This window comes from Paramacrobiotus metropolitanus, unplaced genomic scaffold (assembly GCF_019649055.1).
Source record: "Paramacrobiotus metropolitanus isolate TYO unplaced genomic scaffold, Prichtersi_v1.0 Parri_scaffold0000023, whole genome shotgun sequence".
NCBI lineage: Eukaryota > Metazoa > Tardigrada > Eutardigrada > Parachela > Macrobiotidae > Paramacrobiotus > Paramacrobiotus metropolitanus.
In genome coordinates, this window is record NW_026570243.1 from 757,166 (window position 1) to 775,311 (window position 18,146).

General features: G+C 41.8%; 4 protein-coding genes across 4 annotated transcripts; 3 read left to right on the top strand and 1 right to left on the bottom strand.

The window, feature by feature from the left end:
• Nucleotides 1–503: 503 nt before the first annotated feature.
• Nucleotides 504–2,593, top strand: LOC129586979 (signal peptidase complex catalytic subunit SEC11A-like). The gene is made up of 6 exons (XM_055480554.1): nucleotides 504–895; nucleotides 970–1,079; nucleotides 1,219–1,368; nucleotides 1,853–1,972; nucleotides 2,048–2,105; nucleotides 2,214–2,593. Exons 1-6 carry the CDS (start codon nucleotides 821–823, stop codon nucleotides 2,265–2,267), a joined length of 567 nt encoding a protein of 188 aa, XP_055336529.1. The 5' UTR covers nucleotides 504–820; the 3' UTR covers nucleotides 2,268–2,593.
• A 174-nt stretch (nucleotides 2,594–2,767) lies between these two features.
• LOC129586977 (uncharacterized) lies at nucleotides 2,768–8,715 on the bottom strand. Its single transcript, XM_055480553.1, has 6 exons — nucleotides 8,648–8,715; nucleotides 7,535–8,262; nucleotides 6,330–6,927; nucleotides 5,207–5,983; nucleotides 3,246–3,723; nucleotides 2,768–3,113 (listed from the first exon to the last, which is right to left on the bottom strand). Exons 2-6 carry the CDS (start codon nucleotides 7,848–7,850, stop codon nucleotides 2,976–2,978), a joined length of 2,307 nt encoding a protein of 768 aa, XP_055336528.1. The 5' UTR covers nucleotides 7,851–8,262; nucleotides 8,648–8,715; the 3' UTR covers nucleotides 2,768–2,975.
• Nucleotides 8,716–9,793: 1,078 nt separating this feature from the next.
• Nucleotides 9,794–12,651, top strand: LOC129586980 (myosin regulatory light chain 12A-like). The gene is made up of 6 exons (XM_055480555.1): nucleotides 9,794–10,017; nucleotides 10,112–10,201; nucleotides 10,621–10,798; nucleotides 10,882–10,960; nucleotides 11,239–11,403; nucleotides 12,380–12,651. Exons 1-6 carry the CDS (start codon nucleotides 10,015–10,017, stop codon nucleotides 12,384–12,386), a joined length of 522 nt encoding a protein of 173 aa, XP_055336530.1. The 5' UTR covers nucleotides 9,794–10,014; the 3' UTR covers nucleotides 12,387–12,651.
• A 2,054-nt stretch (nucleotides 12,652–14,705) lies between these two features.
• LOC129587125 (dynactin subunit 2-B-like) lies at nucleotides 14,706–17,817 on the top strand. Its single transcript, XM_055480723.1, has 12 exons — nucleotides 14,706–14,918; nucleotides 15,099–15,170; nucleotides 15,242–15,338; nucleotides 15,618–15,691; nucleotides 15,814–16,037; nucleotides 16,158–16,239; nucleotides 16,394–16,456; nucleotides 16,535–16,570; nucleotides 16,639–16,794; nucleotides 17,159–17,261; nucleotides 17,329–17,420; nucleotides 17,545–17,817. Exons 1-12 carry the CDS (start codon nucleotides 14,880–14,882, stop codon nucleotides 17,620–17,622), a joined length of 1,116 nt encoding a protein of 371 aa, XP_055336698.1. The 5' UTR covers nucleotides 14,706–14,879; the 3' UTR covers nucleotides 17,623–17,817.
• Nucleotides 17,818–18,146: the final 329 nt, after the last annotated feature.

The following is an 18,146-nucleotide window of genomic DNA, read 5'->3' on the forward strand; positions in this document are numbered from 1 at the left end:
TAATAATTAAAAATTATTACCAATATTGTTAATTAGTCAAGCAATAAAAAAGTATCATAGTTGCTGCAAAGTAGAGATATGCAGTTTTAGGAATTCTTTATTCGTACTGACTCAGTGACTCCTGCAGCAATCGGGATAACGACCGCATTTCCGGTTGTATTTACCGAACTGAGCCCATATCCGGAAACTAGATAATTAGCGACTTGATGCGACGGCCGTTATCCCCGGTGGAATTACTTTTTTTAGCTTCGGTTTTCCTGATGTATTTGCCGATGATGTTGAATTTTCCCGAACAGACTAACAGCCGCTACGTATACAAGTACCCACATCGTTTCCGATACCAAATCTTTGAAAATACATATATATGCACAGCGAAAATTAATAACCCTTGCCAAGCAAAAACAAATACCGACAAGCGGGCCTAACCATAAGGCCGATGACTCTAGGCAGTGCAGCCACCACCTCGTTACGCCGCTCGTCAAGCCATTCCACATTCACCACGTCAGTACCACCATAGTCACTTCGTCGATAAAAAAAGACGGATTTTCGTGTTTTCTAATTTTCTCACTTGTACCACTTACGACCATTTGTCATTTCATCGTTGTTGACCAGCGGTCTTTCGTCAGTTTTTCGGAAAAAGTAGTCGTAGTGTGGAAAACCACGATTTCTGTTTGACTCCTGACTCAGTACGACGTAGTGGCATGATATTGACTGTTTGAGTTTGGGTCGGTGCTGAGCCAGCACTTGATAACCAGTTTTATCCTGGGATTCGGTGATCCACGGTTTATTCTCCTCGAAGCCCGCCAGAATCCTTTCCAACATGATTAAGCCAATACTAAAGCTGTTGGGCATGGACGGGATGTTTGACGAGCTGAGTCGGATGAATAAACGCCAGGTACTTTGCAGATTGTACTGCGACGATGCTTAGGTTCCTGCATCTGCAGCATATCTTTCAAAGGGTTCTTGCAGGTGTACTATCAAGTACTCAACTTTGGCATGATAATCTCGACAGCTCTGATGATTTGGAAAGGCCTAATGGTGGTAACCAACAGCGAGAGTCCCATCGTTGTGGTTTTAAGGTGAGTGGAAGGGGGCTGGTGAACACTTGAAATCGATCTCAATGATTTCAAGCTCTTCTGTGTTTTTTGGAACTTCATTTTTGTCAGTTGTTCTCGAGATATGTAGTGTGTGATCTTATGTATTTTTATATTTTTACAGTGGGAGTATGGAGCCAGCCTTTTACCGCGGCGATTTATTGTTTTTGACGAATCACCAGGAGGAGCCCATTAAAGTCGGGGATATTGTTGTTTTCAAAATTGAAGGACGCGATATCCCCATTGTGCACAGGGTGTTGCAGCTCCATGACGAGTAAGCACTACAGTCACCGACAGTGAATGTCTGATTCAGTTTTGTTCGTTTGCAAATCTGAAAACTAATGGCTTTTTTGTGCATACCTGCACGCATATTAGTGTTTACAATAAACATAAACAGGACTGAAATTCAGATATATTTTAGCTGTTTTTGGAATGATTGTTTTGATTTTATATGAAATAAAATCTGAAACTTTAAAAATGATTTATATTATTTTTCGCCAAACTTTTTGGGTCTAGCCACTGAAATAGTTGAAATAAATTAATTCCTCGTTTATTTAAACATTCTGTCGATTGCCTTTCGTCAAATCTTCGTTTCGTAGGATTTTTGCGTTTAAATTTGGTTGAATATTTCAGTCATAATTTTACTTACCGTCTTTGCTCGCCCTTTGTTAAACGCGTTGCCAAGTATTATGTAATAAAATATTTTTCGTGTCCAAACTCCGCAGCCGGTATTCAGATCTGTCTTTGTTTGATTGCAGTGGTGAAGGCAACGTTAAGTTTTTAACCAAAGGTGATAACAACTGGATTGACGACAGAGGCCTATATGCGCCGGGACAAATGTGGCTGCAGCCTAAAGATGTGGTCGGACGGGCGAAGGGGTCAGTAGATTAACTTAAGTTACAACTATTTTAATTTAGGAGCAAAGAATGTATGGAAATTTGGTTCTTTCCTAGGTATGTGCCGTATATTGGAATGGTGACGATTATTATGAATGACTATCCAAAAGTCAAAGTGAGTATCTGTACTCCTTTCAATTATACGGTTCCGATTGCTGTCCTGTTGTGATTAGTGTGAAAGCAGGGATACGGTTTTCATCCATTCCATGTGATTTTTTTGTAGTATGCCGTATTGGCTGCACTTGCCGGATTTGTCCTATTACATCGGGAGAGTTAACTGCTGGTCGGTTTTATCCTTGACGATTATTACCAGATTTTGAATAATTTTTATGCTTATTTTGACCGTCATTCCTGCCAGTTTTTTTGTTTGCTTTTTCCGTAAGTATCTCCATGAGCATTTTTGAACTGCTGCACTGTGTTGAAATGCTTTGTTAACCAGTACAGTATCAGTTTGGTGTATTAAGTGGACAGAGAACTGTTAACGATAAAATCCTTGCTAAATTGCTTACTGCAGGTATTCCTCTAACATGTGAAAGCAACCCGTTTGCGTGCACGATGATAGTGAAATTCCAGTCGTAATAAAGAAGTTCGCTTCGCAGTAAAGTATTCTTGGATTTATTAAAAATTAAACCTGCTGGCCAATTTCCACCGACAGGAAATCTCATTGTAAATATTTTTATATATCTTACGATTTCACTCACGATCGTACGATTTAACAGCAAGGAATTTGACAACAACTGTAGTTTTTCGGCAATCATTGATTAAATTTATCTGTAATTGAGTGTGCATGTTGTACATTTCAGTTTTCCCTTTAAACCGTGTGATTAATCAAAGATTTCGAAAGGTGTTCCGCCAGGAAACATCAAATACTAGAGTATGAAATAACAGTCCCGAACTCCCAGCAAGATAAATACGAGTATACAGTAAAATTAAAAGTTTACAATAAAAGTTTTACCACTGTACAGCACATGCATTCGAGTAACATTTAATATCTGCGAATAATCTCTTGTATCCAGCTGTTATATAACCACACTCTTGTTAACACAGTTGGTGCACCGAGGCCACAGCTAAGACCCCAGCTGACCAGTCCGGCAACTTCAAAAGTCCCGTCGTTGTTTTGACACTGGAAAAAAATGCCATTAGAAAGGAAACTTAATCGAACATTTCGAATATCCAATTAAATCGAATATTTTTCGCAGCAAGACAAATATAATAAAAATGGCGGCGAATATTTTTGCAGGTGAAGTCTTCTTACCGTCAGCCCTGAACCTCCATCACCACGACACGTATCCTCATTCGGATTTCCCTTTGCACATAACGTTACATCACCATTTAACCGGAAGTTGTTCTGCAATTTCCCGGTATTAACTAGCGCCACTTCGCAATCACTGGAATTCATGACATTCATATCCACTTGACTCAGCACGGAATCTGGCCCAAAGGTCATCCCATCGGCCGCGGAAAAGCTGCTAACGGTGCACCGTGAACCATCGTAGTTGTCCTGCGACGGCAGACAGATCAGGCACACTTGTGGTTCGGAGAAATCGGCTTGGTTGTCCAGATGAAGTAGTGCGACGTTGTTATCCAAGGTCACCGCGTCGTAACTGTAGTGGACGAAGGCCTCCAGTACACGGAATGTCTGAGCAGGTGGAAGTATGGGATTCGGAACGGAGCTGGTAGTGCCATTCAGAGCCCACAATCCCAGACGAACAACGGTTTTTGCCGGAGGGACGCTATATAAAATAATCATTAAGATAGAACAAACGCAATTAATCATTATGACTGGTTGTTTTGCGTTTAACCTATGTTATGGTGAATAACCCAATAAAACTCTCGTTATTGTTGCTAAAATGAATATTTATCAATATGGGTTTAGGATGATTTTTTGCATACAGTATGACATTAACATGGTCATGAAACACCTGTGCTTAAATGTAGAAGCTTTTTTTAGTACGAATTTGGAAATGCTGAATACGACCCTGTCACCCTGTGCATCTGTAAATAGTGCACCTTAGAAATATTTAACCGAAAATAAATTAAAAAACTGAACACAGCCGGCTCTAAAAAAATTAGACGCAGCTGTGCTTCAATTAAGTAATGCGCAGTGCGATTCACGTCGATATTGTCGAGACTGTAGGGTTGAAATTCATGAGGTTCAAACCCATTTTTGAAAGGAAATGAAACGAAACGTGAAATGAAAAGAAATGAAATGAAACGTGAAATGGATTTATTTAAAAATTAATTATTTTAATAATGTTGATTATTACACTTTAATAACTTTTCCCGCTGTGTCAAATACCTGATTTTTCAAAATGTCCTGCAGAAATGAAAATATGGTTATAACCACTCACAAAAAAACGATCGGAGAGTACAAAATATGGTCAACTGCAAAACCGGCAAGTAAGAGATCAAACCTGATGGTTTTGGTTTTATTGTATCCTTAGAGATTCTGCATTGATTGCGTTAATTAAGCGTACCGTTCCAAAAAGATCCATTTTCCTATTTGCATATGTGCATAAAATTTGGCATACCAAGTTCTCATAAGCAGGAAGCGAAGTAAGATCTGCTAAACTGTTAAGCAAGTAACAGTGGCGCTTCTTGTGTTGCCATCTGCGCATGTCCGACGATCGCATTAGAAACAGTTAAATGAACTCTCTAATACCGATGGCTACATCGCGTTTACACCAAAAGCAGTCAAATCTGGGCCAGGTTTTATTATTTTCTACATAAAATCTTATGAAACACGTTTATTTCATGCAGTATCGTCGTATTTCAAGCCATTTCACAATTTCAAGATTTCTTTCATTTCACGTTTCATTTCATTTCCTTTTCACATTTCACGCAAGGGTCCGCATGATCATGAAATGAAATGAAATGAAACGTGAAATATGAAATGCATGAAATCATGATTTCAACCCTAGTCGAGAGAATGTAACTTATGGTTAGCGTAGCAGAATCGTAATGCTGTAATAAATAATCCGGTATTAACACCTCCCGTGAAATGCACTTCCCAAAATGATATTAACGATTAGCTAGGTTCAGTTATTGGCTTATCTAAATTAATAACTCCCAGGGCAGGTTTAAAACCTATGCTACAATGTCACCCTGTGGCCTGTAGCCGGAAACTGACTACTTGTACAAGTCAATACTGCTGTGACATCACGCGTTCAGTGCATTGTGCATCTGGCTGGCTACCAGTTTGGTTGTTCTTATTACCGTTTAACACAATGCGCCGCCGTCAGTACCCACTCCCGATGCAGTAGCACTCCATTACAAAACGGTTTCCCATCAGCATCAAAAAGCGCCGCATGCCAACAGAATTCCCCGGGGAGTGTCGGATGTGACCCCAGCATCTTGGCCCGCCGGGCCAGCGCCCGCGGTTCAATTCCCGTCAGACCCTTCCGTCCACATACAATGGAATCCAGGCGCGGCACCGTCTCCGCTCCAGCCACGGAGATAAACGGCTGCATGGGCTCCAGATCATCCGGCAGGGGTTTCTTCCGCACCGAGCCAATCCCGTCTAAACTGACGGCCGCATTACGCTGCTCCTCATAGCAGCAATAATTTGGTAGAGCCATGTGCCGGGTGGCACAACCAAACGCCGACACTTTCTTGCCAAAAAGCGGACAGGATTGGATTAAATTAGCAGGCACGCAGACACCGTTAATACCCGGTCCCAGTTGGCACGGGCGGGGATTGGGGCCGGTAGCGGAAACCGGCAGGGTGTTGGGAGTTGGCGAAGGTGCTTGATTAGTCGCGTCCGTCGGGAGTTTGGATTTGTCCAGATAGCAGCAAACGCGGTCGTATGCACAGGTTAAACGGTCACCGATTGCGTAACCCAGTGGTGTGCAGACCATCGGGGCGATGTCGGAACGGATACATAAACCAGGTTGACCATTGCTAGGACTGCATGTATCCATACTTGTGGGGTTATCGGAGACCGGAGTTTGTTTTACCGGCTTGGTTATGGGCAAATCTTTCACGTTCGTTATTCTACAAAATGCATAATTGTCAAATTACTATTAGATTGTATTTAGCCAGCAAAGGCACTAAAAGGCAAAAGCAAATAAGTACAAAATTAAATTAAAATTTGCAGCACAAAAATCGGAATAATTTTAAGTGCTATTTTTGTGTACGCACATGCATATCTTTTTTAACACCAATTATTATCGCTCTGCAGTATGCAGTATGTGACATGTGTAGTAGGAAGACTTATTAAAACGTTAACTACAGTAATACTATCCGGTGAATTCTGCATGGGAATTTAAAAAAAAATAAGGTTGAAATTATTTTAGAGGGTTGGTATACATTCTAACGGCTTGCTCTTTTTGTTACATACTTTATTGAGGGTATCGGTATATTGGGCTTATTGACCGGCGCTTTGGCTGCCGGCTCCGGTGGCACCGTGGGGATGTTATTATCATCGGGGTCCGGTGTGAAACAGCACATATAATTCGGACTGCATCCTTGCGGGCTGGTGGCAAAACCCAAAGGCAGACACAGCGATTTCACCAGATCACTCTTCACACACATTCCCTGTGAACTCCCCACGCGACACAATTTAACCGGGCCCAGGGCACCGGGCGGCTTCTTGGTGACCCTGGAGATGGTGGGCGCCGCATCCCCGTCATCATCGTCACCCGCCTGGTTAGCGCTGGGTAGAAAGGCTGATAAGCTGGCCGGAATATTGAAGGGCTGTGGTTTGCCACTGTCTTTGTCGGTCGATGGTTTGCTGATGAGGGGGATATTGGCAACTTTGTCGGCATTGCTGGGCGGAGTGTCGGAGCCGGCGTTGAGCTGGACACTGGTTAGTGATTTGATGGGGTCAGTGATGGGACCGGAAGATGCAGGCTGGCCGGGTTTGGCGGCAGTAAGGAGGAGGATGGAGGCGCTGCCTTTCTGAGCCTGCTCGGGTACCGCAGGTGGGATAGTCACCGCTACAATGCAACAACGTTTCCTGTCGTCGCAACATTCCTTACTCGGAAGAATAATACAGGATTTAGCGCGCGCTGCCACTGATTAATTTCAAAAATGCCCTTTCCATAGTTTCGAAGATTTATCCGAATTAAAAATATTGCACATTTTATATTATTAAAATCTTTTCAGTTCTGGGGGATGTAGGCTTCTGCATGGACCATTACTCTGAAATGAATCCGACTGTCCGCATCTCCCATCTTCGAATTATTACGAGTATATGGTATACGGCATACGGGTACAGTTTTATACGACTCATTCGCAAATGGACCGCATGCGCCAGTATTACTAAATATACAAAATCTGCATGCCCTTCTCTTGATTTCCTTAACCTAGATCATTGCTAATTATATACAGTTTGATCATAAATACAAATATATAGTATTTTCTACTGCCTACATACAGTTTATATGATAATAAATTAATAATTTTTACAGAGTCCGAATGCGTGATCGTGTCGAAACATACGTTATATTCATGTAGCACTATTTCAGAAATCTTCAGGCTCCCTCTGAAAACTGATAACTGACCACTTTGTCTGCCTCTACTTTTGACATTGTTGACATATACCTGTGGTAACACTGGGAGATGCGCTGGTAGGTTTACTGTCCACCGTGGAATGACAGCAGACATTATCACTTCCGCAAATTTTGGCATCCGGTGCAAACTGAAATCCGAGCGGTGTGCATACCACATCCTTGAGCACACTGGGCACACACAGACCGCTCTTGCCGTTGACATTACAGTCTAACACCGATGCTAGGCTCTCCGACAGCCCGCTCGGCAGTGACGACAAATCGGCGGCATTACTGCTACCGATACCGGAAGTCAAGCAAAAAATTATAATAAAAAATCCTGCAGCAATGGCGCATCTTCTTATGCCCATGGTACAGGCAGATCGAAGGAACTGCTTGTGAAAATGAACTATTTACACGGTATACAGGTCACATTTTATACATCCGGCTTGTTAATTAACGAGATTCTGAATAATACATCAAAAGCGCGCTCAGGATAATATTACCATTCCAACAGTAACTTTGGATCGCCGTTCCGACAACGCACGGCTACAACACTGTGTGACTGTAATTTTTTGTTATACGAAACTGATAACTCGATAGATGCGGAAAAATCTTCGGGTATAAAACATCGTGGTGGCAACTTTTGCTGTGTATGTATCTTGCATGCTTTCGTATACACTTTCTAATGGATGCGTGGATTAATTACATGGTCTGCTTTATTTAAGTTGAGCCACCACCGGTAATCAGCGGAGCGCACAACACGTTTGCATCCGGTGTAACCTAAAAGTATGATCAATAGGCACTATAGATACATAATATATACATGCAGCATCACTATTACCACTGCTAACACCGTTAACACAATATGATGCTTTTTTTACCGCCCATGTGTCATGCCGAAAGGTAGGACACCGTGTCGACACATGTTGCGTGTCATTTTTTAGTGCAGTATAAACAAGAGATTTAATTAAGTGTGAGAATGCGTTACGATTAAATTCTCTTAAAAAGAAGGTACGATATACCACGCAATTATGGATTTCTTATATGCAACAATTGTTATCGAGTAACAGTTAGGCGAAAGTTCTGCTTTACTGAAAATGGACGAGCCGTAGTTATCGTTTAAGTATTATATCTGGGCCGTTAATGCACAAATTAATGCACTCACGGGTTTTCAAGTCCGAATGTAGACCAGACATTTACTAAAAAAATGGCGACCAGGAGAAAGCATCGTTTATAGCTATTGTATTAACGTCTGCGGATTAAGTATGTACAATACATATGACGCATATAAATATTTTTGCAGTGAGACGAGAAATGCTTTAAGCTTTCTTGGCATTGTATTACTGTATTGCGGAGCCGCCATGATACAGTACAGGAAATATTGTTGACCGGGGTTTTGGCTTTCTTCATATCAATTTTTTAATTACAGTACTTGTGTTGTCGCTCATATACAGCACTATAAAAGCAGTTGTTTGTACCATGCTTTTGCACTGGTTGCAGCTAGCTGTCAGCGTATGCTGTCAAATTTGGATGCAACTTGCATCTGCCGCGTGAAACCTTTCTTATTACACTTATGTACAGTGTAACGGTACGGTAGTTTGGTGCAATTTGGTGTAGGCTATACTGCGCCATTAATTTTTGAAACTCGTTTCGTTTATTGAGGAGCTCAAATTGCGTACTGCGGAAAACGTTTGCCTCAGTGTGACTTATCGAAATCTGTACTTTTATCTGGCTGATCAGGGTAAACATTCTTACTATTTTGCCTAATTTATGTTCGAAAGCAAATACAGTACCAATCCAAAATTTGCAAACCTTGAATTAAGGTTAACTTTAATTTAATGTTTTTTTATGCACAATCGTACGATATTCTGCGGTGACGTATCCGCGGGAACGAGTAGATGTCCATTCAATCAAGCACGCGCAGGAGAAGAAGCCTGATTACGAGTAGAGCAAAAAAATATTTCCAGCCACATGTTCGACGTACATTCGTGCTGCGTCATGTGGCCAGAGGAGTGCGGTTGTATGCAGCTGTTTTTGCGGTCTGTATTCTGTATTCGCGCTCCTCGTCCAGATTTGTTGGATGGAGGATGGGCCAAACACAAGCTGCCGTACTAATGTGGTCATTTATTGCCGCTTTCCTCCGCATATATCCAAGCTCAACACTGCCGCGCATTCCACGCGCCAAACATTCGCCATGGGTTATTATTAGCATCCCATGTTCAGACGGCCGCATGATTGCCCTATATGGCATATGGTTACGTCGGGCCGCGCGCTGGTAATGTGAGAGTGTTGAGCGTTCTTGGCGCTAAACGTATGTCCCAGCTGTAAGTGTGTGCATGTGAAGGCGAACGAAGCTGGTTTTTCGCTGATCTTACACGGCCAGTCGGGGGAGCACATCAGTCGTAAGATCCGTCGTCTGTTGTTTCGTCGTCTCGGGGTTTGCCTTGGTTATTCCATCCGCTTCGCTGCACACTCCGCGCTTGCTGGCTGTGTCGCCGTTCTTCCTGATCGCCCTATCCACATTCTGACAAAATGGTACATATCTTCCTGGTTTCATTGTCCTTTGGGGGATTGGTCATTACATGTATGGGATTTATGACACTGATGAAACGTTGTGTGCTTTTGGTAGACTGGAGAAAAGACAAAGAAACGCGCCCAGCGCGCCACCAGCAATGTCTTCGCTATGTTCGAGCAGTCTCAGATCCAGGAATTCAAAGAGGTAGTGTAGCCTGCAGCTAGCAAGGTTGCGTAAGAGTCATCATGGCTTTGTTTATCGAGTAGGATAATTTCCATAAATCTTTTGGTATAAAATCATTCGATTTCCGCGTTAACACATTATTTTTGGGCGTTTTTCGATTAGTCACCAGCTTGTCCTCTAACTTGTATGATATTCGTAAGTACTTGCAATTGCGTAAGCAGAGCATAGTTAGGCCGATATGTATATCTCGTTTTATACAATTTTCTTTTCGTTTTAATCTTATGCTAGTCATTTATTGGTTCACCAGTAATAGTAATATTATACAAACATACAAATATTTCTGTATTTTGTACAAGTCCCGCAGGTAGATGTGCCCATTGAAAAGTATTTGTTGGTTGCAATGGCATTGGTGTAACCGTGTAACGATGATCTTGTCGCAGGCGTTCACGATGATGGACCAGAACCGTGATGGCTTCGTTGACAAGGAGGATCTTAAGGACACCTTTGCCTCGTTGGGCCGTGCTCCCCCCGACAAGGAACTGGACGAGATGCTGAGCGAAGCCTCTGGCCCCATCAACTTCACCATGTTCATTACCCTCTTCGGCGACAAAGTAGCAGGTAACGGAATAACGCTCACAATCTTAATATTCTTATTATTATACTGTTAATAGTCGTTTGAAATGACGATGTGCTGTGCTCAGGTGTCGACCCGGAAGCCACCATCACAAACGCCTTCAAACTGTTTGACAAGCAAGGAACCGGCAAACTCGACGAACAGTAGTAAGTACCATTAATTCCAGCCATCATTGCATCTACCAAGGCATCATGCTATAATTACCTTTCCTTCAACATCCCATAAGATTCGTGAGAAGCAGAAATTACATCAATTTATTTTGGTTTACTCTTTGGAAAACTTGCTGAAACACCATAATTAAAGATTACTTATGTTTGGCCAGAAATGTTGTTTTGCTTTTCTGCAAAGTGTGGAGTTGATTAACAACAGTGTAATTGAACGGTAACCGGCTAAAGGTCACTCGGGTAACACGATCCATTTGCAGTTTACGAGACTTGCTGAGCGGTGTGGGCGACAAGCTATCGGCGGATGAAATCAACCAGGCCTTCAAGGGCGCTCCGCTTCACAAGGGAGAATTGGACTATGTTGCCTTCGCCAAGCTGATGACCCGAGGACCCGAAGACGAGGCGGCGGCTGCGGCAGCCAAGAAGTAAATTCTCAGTCTCCAGTTCTCTCACTACTAACAACTGCAGCCGATTATGGACGGAGAACACAGAGAAAAGGCCGACAAACCAAAAACGCATTATTTAGAAACGCTCGACCGAACCCCATTTTATTTGCAAACGACTGTACCATACAGTGTTTTCTTTTTTCTTCCATCTTGACATTTTACTGTGACACATCCCGCCCCTCGTTCCCTCATCCCTGTCTCTGCTCTACCCCCGCCCCCAACCGATACAAAAACAATCCCCGGTGACCTTTATCGACAACTAGTTGTCATTTGATCCCCCTCCGATTTTAATTAGTACTTTTGATGTTCGTTTACTTTTTTCGATAGAGACAGGATGAGCGCAGCCAACCGTGCATTCGTAAATTCATGTCTTTGTTCCATAATTCTGTAATGCAATAACGTGTGTCTCGCCGCCGTTTTACGCAGTCTCCGCGGGGGCCTCATTCCCGCTTGACGGTCGTGAAGCATTTAAGTGGGCTCTTCCGCAATTGACGCACTTAGTGCTTTGTGAACTTCAATAGGCGACAAACCTTCACAGCGCGAAGAAGGCGTATCACGCTGGCCTTGATTTAGAGATTTAGATATGCCTGCACTAATTAACTTTCCTTTGCTCTTTTAATGTTAGTTTTAACTTTTTGCTGGTAAATTCTTGGTGTTTGGTCTAATGGGTAAGGTGATTAGAGTAGTTTTGTTTAATTCAATAAACTGGAAAATTTCCAATTCGCTCTTTAATCTACTAAGGTAAAATAAAACAAGGAATTAGTTTAATACTATTTTATATGAGGTATGGTTTTAAAACACAGAAAATTACATCTTCTCATCATCCGTCCATAAAATCGTAATGATTTCATAATTAATAATATTCTTCGGTTATTAAATAAATTTTGTGAAATTACTGTAAAATGATCACGCGCTCGTGAATACTGTATGACATTGCATAACTTGTTGTGCGCAGGAAGTGAACACCCACAGCCACATCATCTTTTTGGACAGAACTTATTTATAGCCTGTTTGGAGCTGGATGTGTCTTCCGATCTGCCAGTGCTTATACTGATACCAAAAGTTTACTTTGACTACCAACGGATCACGAAAATGTGTTCGACTATAACGTTCAGTTTATTTTACTGTTTTGTTGTTCACTACTCGGTCCCGCATATTAATGTAACATGATCTTGTGCTTAAAATCCTTGTTTTGGGTTGACCGCATAAATCAGTGACATACAAAAATTAATCGTGTTTTACATATTGCATAGTATCCGCGCCGCACTTATCATCAATATCTCCCAATCAGAAACCGAAATAACAAATTTTGAACATAAGGTTTGAATAAATAAATCACAAGATGACAAATAAGATGTATCCGACGTCTGACTCACGCTCCATGACCATAATTCAAAAATAAATACATGATTAACAGGCAAGCACACAATTAACACAATTATTATACATCATACATAGGTATAAAATAATTATTTTATGCACACGTAACGAAGACATTACAAACACAGTATTACGTTTTACTCGATTCAGTAGTGTACAATTGCAATACAGTATGCCGGCTTATTAATACAGCTGTTGTTAAATAAACATCCTACGTGCTTACATAATTATTCGTATTCGATGCCATAGTGAATTGTAACATATTTTGTGTGCTTTTATAAGTATGTATCTATATTTTTATTTTCTGTAATTATACAAGTCATTAAGTCTTCTCTGTACGGTTATCTGTCTGATACCTACTGTATGTCTTTTATTCCCCATAATTTTACTATTTGCTCTGCAATTATTTGCGCTGTATTCTCACGTAAATTAAGCTATGTACAATTTTAATTTTGCTTGTCCTTGCATGCGCATATTAACTTCAGCGATCGATATAAAGTACACCTACCATGTACTTCCTTCCTTCCGTTTATCTGCACCTTTAAGTTTAATAATATGTGCTCGTCGACGTGAGGATCAATGGTAGGGATGTTCCGACGCGCCAGACGTTCCAGAACGCAGCCATGAATTCTATATGTAAAACTGAAGACTGGTTACAATACTTGCTACCAATGCCTCGTTCTGTTCGTGGCACAATTTAGGAAGTAATGATAATAAAAAAATTCAGTATTTACTGAATAAAGTATCGACAACTATATTCCGTATGGTAACAAATGGCTGCGCCTGCACAGAGACACAGACATGCAGATATGAAGTACTGCAATCTAAAGAAAAACGATTCCAGTTGACATGAGAGGGAACGGTTCCCGAAACACTGTCATGTCTCGGGAACCGACAAACACAAAAAAATGTCATTTATTTATTATGAATGAAAAATGATAAGTAATTCAGTACGTACGGTCACTGTACAAAGTGTGTACAATACATATCTATATTGCTGCAGATTTTATTTGGCGGTATACAAAACTCACACTATTTTCTAATCATAATAAAGATGTACTTAATCCACAGCCTCAACCGACAACAGAAACAGACGGTCTAATTATACAGAACATCTCATCTAAATTAGCCGATGCTGGTGCTGTTCCCATGACGGAGGCCGCAATCCCGCGTTGAATTTCAATGCTGAACCGCTGGCGCAGATACTCAATCGCCCGTATCTCGCCCGTTTCTTCGCGTATCATCTGCCCGAGCTCGGTGACCATGCGAAAGGCGTCTGGTCCCAAAGGTCCGAGTGTTTCGACGCCTACTGCACGGAACATGTAGTCCGGTGTGATGTCACGATACTTCTCCACTTTATCCTAGCTGCTCTGCGCGCGCGCCGCGGCTGCTCCCGCTTGTTTCGATGTTGCCGCGATGTGCGACAAAGCTACTGTGCACACACATGTAGCATCCCAGGTCAACATCTTTCCTCTTTCCCACGGTACCAACGTCACTCCGTCGGGGCGCTTACCATTGGTTAGGAAGATACCGGGTCGTTCCAGTTCCGTTTCAATACCTGCTGAAGCGAAGGCGCGCTTTAAGGTGGCATTGAGGCCGCTGTGTCTCGACTTCCGGCCCCAGACTTTGCTGCAGATTGTACAAAATTAATACAAGTACTTACTACTTTCCTCGAACCGGAAGTGAATTCTGCTGTGGCTGTGTCAGCTCGTATAACAGCTACTACTACTACTAATTCCGCCAACCGGCAGTGAGGCATGAGCTGCCTCAGTGCTGACCGCTCGGAGGCGGCGCCGACTTAGTTCTGACGTTAAACCTCCGCGCGGGTGCTTGTTTCGTGTCATTATGTCAGTGGCAAAAAAATTTGAAAAATTTGGATTTATTTCTCCAGTCCTCTCACATCAGGAGAGGCTGGGAAGACCCATTCTGAGTTTGCATGATGGTTTCTGCTCTCGTTACGTTTTGGTTATGACTTGTTAACAACTTTATACACAGGCATACAGTTTTTTCTTTCGGATCTGTGAACGGTTGAAGAACTCCTTGTTGATTGTTTGACAAACTTATAGCAAATTATAATGGCTGTTGTTCCTAAAATAACCGATCTGCCTGGAATCGTAAGTACAAAACTAAGGACATCATTACGACGTTAAGGACTTGGACGCTGCGGAACTTTATTGTGACGCTGTGCGGGGTTGCGGGGTTTATTTTTTTACGGACGGGAATCCCTTATGATTTTTGGCATCTTTTCCCTGAACTGCGGACTGTAGCTGTTGGTTGAATCTGCTTTTTGACAGGCCCACGGTGAACCCGATGTTTACGAGACAGAGGGAACGGGGGAGCGGGACAATCGACAGACCGCGCAATATGTTCGTAATCATTATTCTGCATACCTGCTCAGACGGACTATTGTGAAGTTCACCCACCATTTTTTAATCAGGATATGTCTGAGAACGAAAACATCGAGCGGACTGGCCTGGATGCAGCGCAGGCATATGCGCAGTTTAAAGGAAAATCGGTTCCTGTTTCCGCCACAGGTATGGTTTTTTAAATTGAGGATAAGCTTCATAAAATCGCTACTAATCAGTACAGCTGCACAGTAAGTGCAGTCAGTTTTCGAAGTCGATCAGAAGATGCAGTCGACTTCCAGGTTTTGTAAAATAATTATTGGAGATTATGTTTAATTCTTCTTATGACTTATCAACCATTATGATTGCGTTTTCGGGAATTTGTTGCAGTGCTTAAGCATAATTGTGGCAATTTTTTGTAGCAGTTGTGTTGTGTCGATAGTTTGAGCATCACTTGGCGTCTTGTAGACTTTTCCGAGTCCGTAGCGAGGAGTCGCAAACATGGTTATACGGCGGAAAAAGGATTGGATTTGTACGAAGCGGTGCGTGATGCTCGAAAAAGAATCATCTTTCTTTTGCAGTTTCACCAAGAAACTTTCCACATTGTTTTATTAGGAATTAAGTGAAAATTTTAAATTAATTAATTATACGATGAACTTTTCAGAATGGTGAAGGAATGCTGGATGAAACACTGCAAGAGAGATTCGAGCGCATCCAACGCGACGTGAAGGCACTGGAGACGGATTACGAGATCCTCAGTGCCCAGCAGAAACGCGACGATTCCTTCCTGCCCTCGGCTGATGCGGATTTCGCCGGCCAGATTGCCCAGTTGAAAGTTATGATGGCCACGCTGGCGGAAAAGCAAGTCCGTACCCCCTCCAAAGCCACGTAAGATTTCGTAAACCTGTCGTAGTTTTAGAAAATTTCGCTTGATGCAGTATTCTAATAAAACAAAGCATGGTTTTGCTGGTTATTTTTTCTTCGTGAGTGGAATCAGTGATTTTATAGGCGCGGTAAAGGGGCATCGAATCCCAGCGATCTCGACAGCAAGAAGAGTGGAGCAGATAACCGAAGCGCGGAGGATATGCCGGTATTTTCTAAAATTGATGCTGACTTGCATTAGTTTTGTTTCTTTTGCATGTCCTTGCGATTGTGTTTAATTTAATGATTTTACGTTAAAAACTGAAATGACATGGGAGTAAAATTTTTGTAATGATTGCTTGGTTTTATCTGCGGTTTTGCAGGCTTCGGCTCTGGAGAATCGCATAAAAAAGCTGGAACAAGCGTTCGGTACGGAGCGAGAGTTGGTAAAGAGAATCTTTGTCTTCTTCCGTTGTTCGCATTATACCTCCACCAACTAATCCGATTTTTTCTATTTGGTTTAGAATGTCCTTGCAACCGATTCATCCAACAGCCTCATGGTATGGCGTGTAAAATGGGACTGGCTTGAGTGTTTGACATTTCCGTATAGCAGGACTGTTATCCGCAGGCAACGGTGACTATGCTGAAAAACCAGATGAGTCTTTTGGACAAGGACAATTTGGACCAGATTGAAAGCCGTATGCAGCAGTTCCTTCCTAGGCTAAACCAGGCGATTGATAAACTCAATCCGACTCACACTTCCGACGAAGAGTTAGATAAAAAGGTGAGATCGCTTGTATTTGTCTCGTCGTCCTTTGTCTCGTCATCCTCGTTTGTTGTAGGTTGTTGCAGCGTAGTATTTTTCTGGCTGAAAACTTGTTTGTACAACGCTATTTGTTTTACGCGCTGAATTATTAAATCCCGGATACTTTGGCTAATTGTTTGAATGTGAATGTTTTGCGGGCCTGGAATTTAGTTGCGGGAAGCAGTGCAAAATCAGACATTGGGTTTTGCAGTGATGACAAACATTTTTTACTCTTTCTTCATGTGTTGATTTAAAATTCTTAACTACATCGTCCATATTTGTCTTGTTAATCTCTTGTTTCTTGGAGCTTTTGCAGATTAACTAAAAAATATCCTCTTTACAGATAAACGAAGCGTACGCGATGTTGAAAGGATGGAGCGGCACAATTGATAGAGTGCAAGCTGTCGTCGATAGACTGGTGGCTCTGAAGGCTGTTCACGAACAAGGTTTGACATTGCTGCATTTGCCGTCTAATTTGTTCCGGATTGAAAACTGTTTTATGTGTCATTGTAGCTTCCACCTATGTGCAGATCCATGATCAGGTTGATAAAATGCAGAAACAGCTCTTCACAAAGATGGCAGATCTCGAAAAATCCAATGAAGCGGTAAGTAAGATATGCAATGTGAAACCATGTTAAAATCTCAGATTGTGAAATACAACGGAGGGAATTGTTAGTTCCAATTAGCAGTTAATGTTCCTTTTTCCCACAGCATCACTTATATTTGCAGGCTAAAGAGTCATTTTCTCAAATCATTGGAACAATAACGCGTGATATTGAGCAGCTGGAATCTCGACTGAAGAAGTGATTGGGTGCTTGATTTTTTAGAAAATGTGCACGGTGTGCAGCCTGTTTCCTTTTGGCTGTAAATTTGTTGTTGTGGTTGACTTTTTTATCCATTTTATCTGCTTTTATGCCAGTTATTTTGTAATGCTTGAGTGATTGAATCATATGATGGAGTAAATAAATCAGTGTTCATTAAAATCTATGACAATTGGCCTAACTCGGTAAAAATAAACGAATCTTTATTCCGATCCAGGTTTATACATAGGTGCATGTTAAAGTAAACGGTCATGATCGCTTCTCAGTAGTTTTGCAGTCTAATGGTGAATTGGACCATGATGCTTTATGTGAAGCTGTTTTTACAACAGAAAATTAGATGTGCATTTTTTTGTGGAAAAAGGTTGAATTATGATCGAATTTGGCGGAAATTGATACGGTTTCCTTCGGTCAGACGCGCTCCGTCGCTACCTGAAAATTTGAAACAGAGTACTACTTGCTGAGTAGGTTTTTGTTACATGCTTACAATGACTTGAATAACTTAATGATTTT

Bases quoted from the DNA above. Each gene is read 5' to 3' on its own strand.
- LOC129587125 (XM_055480723.1), top strand. From the start codon at position 14,880: ATGGCTGTTGTTCCTAAAATAACCGATCTGCCTGGAATC. The intron at 15,171-15,241 runs GTTCGTAATCAT...TTTTTTAATCAG, and splicing joins ATCGACAGACCGCGCAATAT to GATATGTCTGAGAACGAAAA. The intron at 16,457-16,534 runs GTAAAGAGAATC...TATTTGGTTTAG, and splicing joins TCGGTACGGAGCGAGAGTTG to AATGTCCTTGCAACCGATTC.
- LOC129586980 (XM_055480555.1), top strand. The intron at 10,202-10,620 runs GTAGTGTAGCCT...ATCTTGTCGCAG, and splicing joins AGATCCAGGAATTCAAAGAG to GCGTTCACGATGATGGACCA. The intron at 10,961-11,238 runs GTAAGTACCATT...ATCCATTTGCAG, and splicing joins GGCAAACTCGACGAACAGTA to TTTACGAGACTTGCTGAGCG.
- LOC129586977 (XM_055480553.1), bottom strand. From the start codon at position 7,850: ATGGGCATAAGAAGATGCGCCATTGCTGCAGGATTTTTTATTATAATT. The intron at 6,928-7,534 runs GTATATGTCAAC...GTTGCATTGTAG, and splicing joins ATCTCCCAGTGTTACCACAG to CGGTGACTATCCCACCTGCG. The intron at 3,724-5,206 runs GTAATAAGAACA...TATTTTATATAG, and splicing joins GCGGCGCATTGTGTTAAACG to CGTCCCTCCGGCAAAAACCG.
- LOC129586979 (XM_055480554.1), top strand. From the start codon at position 821: ATGATTAAGCCAATACTAAAGCTGTTGGGCATGGACGGGATGTTTGAC. The intron at 896-969 runs GTACTTTGCAGA...GGGTTCTTGCAG, and splicing joins GTCGGATGAATAAACGCCAG to GTGTACTATCAAGTACTCAA. The intron at 1,369-1,852 runs GTAAGCACTACA...GTTTGATTGCAG, and splicing joins GTGTTGCAGCTCCATGACGA to TGGTGAAGGCAACGTTAAGT.